Below are 11,449 nucleotides of genomic sequence, written 5' to 3' on the forward strand. Positions count from 1 at the left end.
CACAGTCATAACCATGAGCTTTCTTCAGAAATGCTCCGGTGATGTGATACAGGAGTAAGAGGGCATCATTGTTGAACAGGAGTTCCCCTCACATCAGCTTCATGTTTCCATCATTCTGAAAGGGACTCAATGTCAGGAAGACATCTGTCATTAGATACCTCATTAATTCTCATAAAGTTCTTTCTGAGCAGCCATTCAGCCTGCAGCTCAAGACTGGTTGCCCACTGAAGCTAAGCAGGGTTGAGCCTGGTCAGTACCTGGATGGGAGAACTCCTGGGAAAACTAGGTTGGTGCTGGAAGAGGTGTTAGTGCGGCCAGCAGGGGGTGCTCACCCTGTGGTCTGTGTGGGTCCTAATGCCCCGGTGTAGTGACAGGGACACTATACTGACAAAAAGCACCGTCTTTTGGATGAGACGTTAAACCAAGGTCCTGAATCTCTGTGGTCATTAAAAATCCCACTATCTTTCAAAAAAAGAGTAGGGGTGTAACCCCGGCATCCTGGCCAAATTCACCCATTGGCCTCTGACCATCATGGCCTCCTAACCGTCCCCATATCTGTTGATTGGCTTCATCACTCTGTCTCCTCTCCACCAATAAGCTGGTGTGTGGTGGGCGTTCTGGCCCAATATGGCTGCTGTCGCATCATCCAGGTGGATGCTGCACACTGGTGGTGAATGAGGAGATTCCCCCCTTCTATGTAAAGCACTTTGAGTGCCCAGAAAAACGCTATATAAATGTAAGGAATTATTAATGACCGTCTAAAGCTCATAATGAAGAAGACAGAACATGAGATTACATTACCATATTCACATGAACATTTAGGTTAAACAAGCATCCAAACATATTTTGGACAAATGGTATTGTATGTACATTAGAAAGTTTATAATTAATGTTAAATGTAAAATGAACGTAGAATGTTCCTCCATATGACCTTGAGTAAGTACATTTTAAGAAATTAATACTTTTAATCAGCAAGGATGCGTTTAATTGATCAAAAATTACAGTAAAACTGATACAATTATTTAAATAAATATTTCCGCAAAATGATATTATATATATATATATATATATATATATATATATATATATATATATATATATATATATATATTACATTGACAGTAATAAGAAATGTTTCTTGAGCACAAAATCAACATATTTAAATGATTTCTGAAGGATCATGTGACACTGAAGACTGGTGTAATGATGCTGAAATTTCAGTATTGCATCACAGAAATAAATTCAATTTAACATTATGTTCAAATAGAAAACAGTTGTTTTAATTTTAAAAATGTTTTACAGTATTACAGTTTTTAACGTATTTTTGATCAAATAAATGAAGACTTGGTTAGCACAAAAGACTTCTTTCAAAAAAAAAAATCTTACCCTTGTGGGTGGGTTTAACATGATGTCAAAGAACTTGTTTTACAGATATTGAATTAATTATATTTCTAATAAATTAAGTTTCTAATTTCCTTTTTTTCCACAGAGCAGGTCACAACTGAGCATGGTATTGCTTTCTCCTTGAAGGATACAAGTGGTATGCATGGAAATTCTTACTTTTTTTATGGACATCAGGATCACTGCTGATGTTTGTAATAGTATGTATTGTTGTTGGGTGTGGAGTGTGTAGTTAATATCCATAAGCCCATCTGGTTTATAATGTGTTGGTATCCCTCTCACTCCATGACTGTAATGGAAATGTTGACTCAGGTAATCAACAGCCTGAGGAGGGTGAAAACAGCCAGTGTTCAGCTGGAGTGACTTCAGTGTTGAGTGATATACAATCACTAACCATAAAGGATGCAGGAACTTCCTGTCTACATTCCTGGTCTCTGACTGAGGGACTCATTCACTTCTGCCTGTCCAATTGTGCCGGTAAACAGAGCTGCCGCAGTGCAGTTTAATGCAGTTTTCTGAGTGGTTGCTAAGGTGTAACTGTGCTCTTGCATCTGTGTTCTGTAGTGGTTGCCTACTAGCCCAAGTCTCTTAACCCTATAAAGTCTAGTGTGTCATATTTGATACATGGATTTCTAAGGCCTCTAAATTATCAAGATTTTAAAACGACATGCCTTCTGTTATCTGATTGATGGTTTATATTTTTTAGCAAGTAAAAGCCATCTTCATAGAATTCTAAAAATGGTTCACATGGGAAAAAAAGTGGTTCACATGTCTTTTTGCTGTGAAATCTTTACTGATTTTTAAGTCAACATAAGAATAAATGTTATATTGTTAGTTTTTCAAGATAAACACTGGACTGAAGCAAGTTACTGTAGGTTTACTTGATTATCCATACATTTTTTATTTGATGTTTTATCAAATATGATGCATTAGGCTTTTGAGGAACATTTATGTGTTGTCTCTCAATCATATGTACTGTGTTACATTATATGTTTTGCCCTCACAATAAAAACGGCAGAGCTTTGATCGTAAGCAAGCATTTATATAACGTCTTGGGAGTAAGCTGTTGCATATATATATATATATATATATATATATATAGTATACTGTATATAAACTACTGTATATAAAATGCTGGGTGAAATATGGACAAACCCAGCAACTGGGCTGTTTTGTTGGATTAGTTTTACGTAACTCCCTCCACTCAGTGACTCAGTTTTATCTCTGATGATATCATTCTTGATCATAATGCTTTATTGTTAACAGTAACGCAATATTTGAGCAATGCAATTTAATGATTTAATTTTGGCAATGCAAGATTTTCTCACTGTTTCCAAACAGACACAGTGGTGTGAACTGGGGCAACATTTCGCTGCTGAATACAGTATTTATGTTTGGTATGGCTAAAAAGAGATTACGCTGAGATTTCTTCCAAACCACAAAGTGTGTTCATGTAAGGTGCTGAAAATTATAGACTAGCAGAAAATCTTGTGTTACATAAATGACACAATGACCCAGAGAGCCACAGTATGTTGATAGTCAGGGTTATGTTGTCAGTGTTGCTTTGGCCTTGTTTTCAAATTAAATTTACAGTCTTATCTTAAACACTCTGAAAAAGAACATCCCGTTTGTTTTTCTCATGCAATATATCTTCATGTGAGATGTGTGGTAGTTCTAATCTAGAAGAGAAAAGAGCTGGAGAATCGAATAGAATTCCTACTGTAAGGATCCGTGCCCTCATGCACTTGCTGGATGTGTTGTTGCGCAGGTGTTATCTGAGCTATTTAAACAGAAGGTGACCCGAACACCGAGCTGTCTGTGGGGGAGGCTTGTGCTGAACACAGAGATCGCGTGTGACTGGAGACCTGACCACCCACTGAGATGAAATGCAAGACAGAGCTCTGTGTGTATGTTGAAAAGAGCAGCTAATAGGTTCCCAGTGTCATTCATCAACAACAATCAACTATGACAAGCCATTTTAACACCATTTACTACTAACAACAACAAAAAAAAAAATCAATAAAAAAATGACTTTACTGTTAAAAAAATGTTCTGGTAATTTTTTGCCTGGATATTATCCATTAATTTTATGGACAATTCCATTTACCCTAAAACACAATACAATGCAGTGCAGAAAAAAAAAAATCATAAGGCCTACTATTCTTTCATAATAATACAGTTCATTGTGCCACCTTTACAGATGACCTACAAAATTTAAAAGTTTAATCTCCAATTGTAACTAATTATATCCCTATACATTTGCAGTTTTATTTATAAAAATGGAAATATTACCCAGACATAGCTGTGACTGCAATTATGAAATTGTGAATATATATATATAATAGTATCACAATTACTAAAATTACACTGCTTAATTAAATAATAAAAATGTTAAATGCAATTCTTAAATATTACTTGTCAGAATTATCATCAGAATGAATTATATGATATAGTCAGTTAAATTAGATAAAAAGATTGAATTATTGCTACTAAGACTTGTTATATGCATCCATCAGAAGGACTTTTTAGATGGAGTCAGTGAACTGAGATAGGTAGCTGTAATTGCTGCAGTGTTTGTTTTGGTAGGCATCAGCACACTCTAACTCTCTCACACTTCCACTCCCTGAAACTTCTGTTTACAGAACATGTTTTGGAAGGAACGTTACATGAACAGGAATTGTTCGAACAGAGACTGGCATCTGTGCTATGAGTAGCATCTGCATGCGTGAGAAATGCTCCAATTTCTGATCGTGCTTAGAATGAGAGCAGAATGCAGTGATACATTTTTGCGTGTCAACGTTTGGCTCTGGGCCAGGTGTGAGTGCACGCAAGGTTACATAATGAGAGCTCTGCACAGAGGGAGTGAGAAGTGTCATCTCAAGTGTCATTTTAATGCTTGAAGTACAATACATGACACTTCCTCTGGATACGCTAACTTTCAGTGTCTTCCTTTACATGCAAGCTGCACAGAAATCAAACAGATAACAGCTTCTTTTTTTAGTTTTTTGTCATAATACATGCAGGTGTTTTGATTTAATACTAAGAATAACATAAAACATAAATACAGAGTTTTATGAGATACCTTCTAAAGTGGTAGAATTGAACCATTAAACTTTTCTCTGAACTATCTTCACCTTTATGAGCTATTTTGACTTTAAAAGTGATTTTAATGGATGTATGAAGTCATACAGGTATGATGAGTAACCAGAAATTAATAAGATATTGTTTCAGAACCAGAAAGTTTCCAAATACCTTGTCTTCATTCTGAACAGTATAATATTTAAATTTTTGTGAAACGTTTTGTTTGAGAAGTGTACTTGTGCTGTACTTGAAATAAACACCACTTTGGTTTGATATTTTGTATGTAATACATTATACAATGAAATTCATGTATCTTGGCTCAAGTTTATAAATACTTTTTGGGGCCACTGCATGAAAAATAAAGGTGGTTTATGCATTTCATCCTTTTAAAATAAATATCAAACCACAAAAACTCACACTGTGAACTGAAAGTGTTCATCAAGGTGAGTGAAGACTCTTGAAGGTGTGTGCGTGCAGTGTAGAGGAAAAAAAGAAAAATCTAATCACAGCGAGGTTATACGAGGTGAAAATGCTGATAAATGAAATGATGCAATTTCTGTGCTGTGTTTGGCTGCAATTTACCTCTCTAAGTTAACATTCCGTGGTTTTGAATGTTGTAATGTGACAATGTGCAATTAACAGCTAATGTGATAAATGAACTTATCTAACGTCTTATCAATGTAAACATTCCCAGTTGACTGACTGTACTGGTTATAAAAAATTCAACCTGTATTATGTTGTCATCAAATGTGGATTTATTACAGTAATGTTTTAATCATTTCAATTTGCAAATGTCCACTTTATTTTGCAATGTGAAAGTTAATGTACGGAAACTTCTGATTCATTTGTCGCTTTTCTAGAAGAAGTGCTGTAAAATCTAAAACAACTTGTTGCTCTACAAACAAGTGTGTTTATAATTACGAAAAATATGTCAAAATAACATGATAACAAATACAAGTTTGCAATATCAAACAGTAGAAAAAAATAACACCGGAAGCCTTGCACACTCATGTTACAAATGGCAACTTCCGTTCTCACCTTTTTTATTTATTTATTTATTTATTTGTTAAATCCTCATGTTCATATTTTGTGTTCCACAAATACAACACCATGAGGATGAGTAATAAAAGAATTCAAATTTTCTATGAACTACTTCCGAGTTTCAGAAGGATTTCCCATGGTTCAGCTTTCGTTCTCTACGATACTATACGGTCGCATGCCATACAGGTGTTGTGATGACAAGGCATTCAGTTTTGTTTTAGTGTTGAGGATATGTCCTTCATTCCAATAACTAAAAGAGCCAAAGGTTTCAGTCTTTGGTCGTGATGGGCCATGAAGTTTCAGTGATGTGGTTGAGTTTTAGTGCACTCAGCTAGTAATGACCGGAGGCCCTCATGTGGCCATGATTGTAAGTGCATTCCAATTGCTTGAAAAAATAAGTAAATTACGGTCATGTGTAAATAATAATTACAAGTATAACGATGAGTGATGTCCTTCATTTTTGGGTTAGTTAACATAAGTTATATTTGTTGGTTGTAAACAGGTAATTTACACTGTGAGACAAGTGAAATATGTAGGCCTATATTTAAATATTTTATATTTTTCGACTTTAAGCACCTGTTTTATGATACAAAACGTGCATTTGTGCAAGTCCCTTATTGGTAGCCTATACACAGGCAAGATTGTAAATTGTAAAAGTAACTGAAGACTGTACTTTATACACGTAGGCTACACCATCATGAGATGAAACCTTAGACATAGTTCACACAAAGTTTCTCAAAGATCAGCACAAGTAATCTGATAAGAGCCTGGAAAAAGAGCATGTTTATTGAGAGCAAATCAAAGAGTTAAGATTTAAACGTAACCTCAATTCGTAGCTGCCATCTTGCACGTCTTCCTACATTCAGCTCAGATTGTCCACCTGATTACAGTCTCGTGTGCTGCTAGAAAAGTGTCTTTCTCTCGAGAATTAATACTTCAACTTCTGTTGCAGAATGCAGCTTTTACATCTTACAAATATACAATTACCTTTGCAATTTGAACACACACACACACACACACACACACACACACACACACACACACACACACACACACACACACACACACACACACACAGAAAGATATAATTACATTTATTCTGGATTACATAATCGGATTCCAAAAAGCAATACTTGTAATTAGAGTATAGCTACCTTTCATTTTATAATGCTCTTAATCAGTAAGAAAGTATTTTTTGAATTTTTTTTTTTTTTTTTACGAATTTGCCTACATATTCACAAAATATGGAAGCAAATTAGGCTATTCATAATTTAATGATTCTCCCTAATTCGTCTTTTTTTTCTCTTTTAACCCTTCCTCTCCAAAAATCCTAATGTGTGTCCATTTAGCTTTAACACAAATTTGTGTAAATAAATTTGCAAACCATGCTTCGGAATTCGGAGGGAAAACCCTCATGCAATTAGACCGTGTAAGAAACAAATAATTATGCAAATTACTATCACTGAGGAAATTAATATTTAATATTTAATTTAACAACACAGTCGCATGTTTACAGTTCAGTGTCGCTTAATGCATGGTCACATTGACATGCAGGTAAACAAATTAAATATTTGTATTTTTAGTGAAGTTTCAATAATTTATTTTACATTTTTATGATTCATGATTTAATGAATTATTAGGTGTTTAGCAATTCACAAATCCACTGCAATTCTTACATTAAGCCCAGATCGGGAAACCTTAAATAAGTAATCTGGATTACATTACTTTTCATCATGTAGCATAATGTGTAATCAGTAATGAACTACAATTTGTAAATTAGGCTAATAAATCTTAGAATCACATGAAATAGTGTGAATTGAATTATCAACTAAGTTTAAATAAATAAATAAATAAATACATACATACACCACCATTACTACAACTAGGCCCATTAGTATTACAACTAATAGGCTAATACGAATAAAATAGGGATAAAATAATAGGATATTTTTCAGTGTAATATTTTATTTGACAACCTTACAGTTGCACGAAAAAACAAGAAGTCTAAGACTGATCTAACAATTTCATCTCAGCATCTAAAAACTACATATCATGTACAGACCTGTAATGGTGCGTTCAAGTCCTCCTGGGAATTTCGTACGTACGAGGAGGGAAGTCGTGCTGACATTCCCGTATTTTTTCTTCTTCTTCTCGGGAACTACATCTCCCAGAATGCAATGTGAGCGTTGCGTCACAACACCTGCCTGACGTTAGTAGCCGGAGTTCCGCGTGTTCGGATGCATTGTTAATATAATACATGGATGTGGCATACGATGGAAAGTCGAGGAGTTTCAGCGATTATATTTGACTTCGACAACACGCTGGTCGATACCGCCGGCGCAGGACGAATTGCCATTCAGAAGGTAAATGAATGAATGATAAAAAAGGTGAAAAACACTTTAAAGAGCTGTTGACAATACTATGGTATTGCCATAGATACTCACCTTGTGTCATTGTATAATTTGACATACTTTGAAGCATAGGCTAAATTGAAGTGCCATTGTGTTACCATGGTTTTGGACACATGCCATAGTATTATTGGAAGTATATATCAAAGTACCATAGTATTTCCTTGGTTTTTGTGGACACATGCCAGTGTATTATTGGACCTAAAGTATTCATCAAAGTACCTTGGTATTATTACCATGTTTTTTCGACATATAAGGGTAATGCTGTGGTATTTTTCCGATGTGCTCTGAAGTATGTAACAAATTACCATAGTATGACCGTGTTTGTTTTTTTTTTACATATGCAGTGGTATTTTTGACTTCATACTTTGAAGAATATTTGACAGTACCATGGCATTACCACGGTTTTTAGACACATAATGGCAATGCCAAGATTTTCTTTGACATACTCTGAAGTATACATCAAAGTACCATGTTATTACCATGGGTTTTGTACACACGTCATGGTACTTTTTACACGCTTTTAAGTGTATATCAGTACCAAGTACCATGGTATGACTATATTTTTGGACACGTATAATGGTATTATCATGATTTTTGGACACGTGCCATGTTTTTTTTTTTTTTTTTTTTTTTTACATTTTAAAGTGTATATCAAAGTACCATGATATTACCATGTTTTTTGACATGTACAGTGGAAATAATAAACCAAACTGTGCTATTTTGGTTTATTAAAGATATAGATCTTATGATTTACATTGTGTTCCTTTTTTTTTTTTAGGTGTGTGAGCTGCTGAAGTCGATGCATGTGCAGGAGAGCCACATCAAAGACATCTGTGATCACTTTTTACGAAAGCTTCTCCATGAATCGTTCGACCCGTCAGAAGGAAAAACAATAGACGATGTGAGGATTCATCACTGGCATGAAGCCCTACAGGAGACGCAGGGCTCAGATCCTGATCCGGCCCTGGCCACCAGCTGCTACTACACATGGAAGAACACACGATTACAGGTGCTGACTCTTTCTCCTGAGGTTCGAGCTCTCCTGGAGGAACTGCGGAAGAGCTACACACTACTTCTGATTACCAACGGCGATACTCAGACGCAGTGGGAGAAGATCGAAGCGGTGAGATGTAAGGGTCTCTTTAGTTTGGTGGTGGTCGGAGGAGATCATCCTGAGCAGAAACCAGCACGCTCCATCTTCACTCACTGCTTCGAGTCTGCGGGAGTCCGGCCGCAGGACTGCGTCATGGTGGGAGATTCTCTCAGTACAGATATCCAGGGAGGCATTGATGCAGGCGTGCGGGCCACTGTGTGGATAAACAGTGACTGTAAATCTCTCCCGCAGGGCTCTGTGACTCCAGACTACACTGTTCCTAGTGTACTGAATTTAAATGATGTTCTACTTAAACTGAGATGAATTCTACATATGTATTTTTTCAGTTTTTAAAGAAAATTTGGCAGAACAATGGGATGAAGACTTATATCAGCAGCTTAGAAAAACTGTTTTAATCTATAAAAGGGTGGACTTCTCATACAGTGACCATAATGTTGCGGACACATGACTAGGCAAATTATACTTTCTTGTAATCATCAAATGACATCTGGATTTTCTACTTGAAGCTGTTCATGTCCTACTAATTATTTTTTCTGTGGCAATACTATTAACTCCAAAATAAACCTGTGTAATTTGAGTACTCAGTAGACATAACCACAATCCATCAAGTAATGGTCATTATACAAATGCTTTATTAATACAGTTTTAGTGTTCATTTAGCATATTTAACAGGACACTATACAACAGCCATCCAACTCTCTTCAAGCTACATTAAACTGTATTGTATGTGTTTTATTTTCAGATTATAATTGCATTATTAAGATGTTAAAAATACTAAATTACTGGAATTATTAACCAGAAATATTAATATTTGCCAATACCTGAAAAATAATTTAATTTGTGGAATAAATCAATCATGGGTGGGTGACGTATGTCTTAGAATATTTACATGACTGGTAAAAAAAAAAAAAAAAACAGGACACTTTTGAAACCACTTTCTACAAAATAGCTCTTCTCTTCTCACCTGCTCAAAGGTGCCAATAAGCTCCTGTTTATTGGATTTTTCTCTGTCCCAGCACCTGCAGATGACATAAATGTTCAGATTTATATTATAAATTATTATTATATCAAAACTTTAAACATAATTAAATAAATAATATTGATCAAGGATAATGATCTACCAAAAAACAAAAAAAAAAAAAAAAAAACCTTACCCACCTTATATGTGGGTAATGTTTTTTAAAGTTGTCTCTTTTGCTCATCAAGGCTGCATTTATTTGATCAAAAATACAGAAACCCCCCCCAGTAATCTTGCTTCTTCGTGATGCCTGATGAGTTCTTTGGGTGGGAGACCATAAAGGTTGCAGAGTTTTGATTTGAGCTCATGTCTGCCTGTGAAAACACAATATTGATTCGCTCTTTAAAAATACTTATGGATGTTAACTGATTTACTTTAGGAACCAGACTGGATATCAAGAAGTGATCGAACAGTCACTAAATTACATTCTTTTTAAAATATTTATTATGTTTAACAACTTTTAAACCCTTTAGTTACTATTATTACTTAGTATGGTTTCAACAGTTAATGGTTTTAACAACACATTTGTTACTGTGATATAACTGGAGTAAAAAGCTTGTAAAATCAAGCTTTGTAAAAGCTTCTTTTATAATCTCATATAAACACGTGTGTATATTTGCATCCATCACATGCAATTATGTATTTGATATATGAATTTAGCACATATTAGTGTACTTGTGTTTAGTACATACTTGTGCACACTATATATATGACATAAACATAATAATCATATATATATATATATATATATATGTATGTAAGTGTGTGTGTGTGTGTGTGTGTGTGTGTGTGTGTGTCATAATACTAGAAATCCAGGAGTTATTGTGTCAATACATCAACAAGTCACCATGACACGCGCTGTTATTCTTTCGGGACACCAAACCCTGCCTCTGTCAAAATTTTTAAACTTGGTTCGGACTTCAAATTACACTACTTCTGTGTTTTTGTCAACGTGATCTCGGAAGTAGCGAGGAAGTTCCTGTTACACTACTTCAAAATAAAAGTTTTTTTTTTTTTTTTTTTTTTTTTTTTTTTTTTTTTTTTTTTTTTTGAATGGTTTTAAAAAGTCACACGCACACAAAAGATCATTCGCTTACTGTCATGCCTTTCAACACAGAATTTTAACAATAAATGTAGTTTTATAAATATCTGGCGCTCCATGTAACATTTAAAACAACCCACTTTCACTGTGGCAAAATAAAATGTTATATGAATTAATTTGAAAAACTTTTAGATCGTTAAAATAAATTACTAAGAAGTAAATAACTTTATATAAAACGCTGTTACACGTAAAAAACAACAACAACAACAAAAAATCACAGACACTTTTCTTTTGGTTTTATGAGTTCAACCTTCACCGACCACATGACCAACCGTAAAGTC

General features: G+C 34.8%; 1 protein-coding gene and 1 long non-coding RNA gene across 2 annotated transcripts; one reads left to right on the top strand and one right to left on the bottom strand.

Moving 5' to 3' along the window:
* Positions 1 to 7,686: 7,686 nt before the first annotated feature.
* LOC109084911 (N-acylneuraminate-9-phosphatase) lies at positions 7,687 to 9,648 on the top strand. The gene is made up of 2 exons (XM_019099557.2): positions 7,687 to 7,886; positions 8,713 to 9,648. The coding sequence occupies exons 1-2, from the start codon at positions 7,785 to 7,787 to the stop codon at positions 9,349 to 9,351; spliced, it is 741 nt and encodes a 246-aa protein (XP_018955102.2). The 5' UTR covers positions 7,687 to 7,784; the 3' UTR covers positions 9,352 to 9,648.
* A 63-nt stretch (positions 9,649 to 9,711) lies between these two features.
* On the bottom strand, positions 9,712 to 11,024 carry LOC122147283. Its single transcript, XR_006161550.1, has 3 exons — positions 10,901 to 11,024; positions 10,207 to 10,380; positions 9,712 to 10,067 (listed from the first exon to the last, which is right to left on the bottom strand). It is a non-coding gene; the product is annotated as an uncharacterized LOC122147283 (long non-coding RNA).
* Between the last annotated feature and the right edge of the window lie 425 nt (positions 11,025 to 11,449).

Source organism: Cyprinus carpio, chromosome A13, assembly GCF_018340385.1.
Source record: "Cyprinus carpio isolate SPL01 chromosome A13, ASM1834038v1, whole genome shotgun sequence".
In the NCBI taxonomy this organism is placed as follows: Eukaryota; Metazoa; Chordata; class Actinopteri; order Cypriniformes; family Cyprinidae; genus Cyprinus; species Cyprinus carpio.

Excerpts from the sequence above, each read along its gene's own strand:
- LOC109084911 (XM_019099557.2), top strand. The coding sequence starts at position 7,785 with ATGTGGCATACGATGGAAAGTCGAGGAGTTTCAGCGATTATATTTGAC. Across the intron at positions 7,887-8,712 it reads GACGAATTGCCATTCAGAAG|GTGTGTGAGCTGCTGAAGTC; the intron begins GTAAATGAATGA and ends TTTTTTTTTTAG.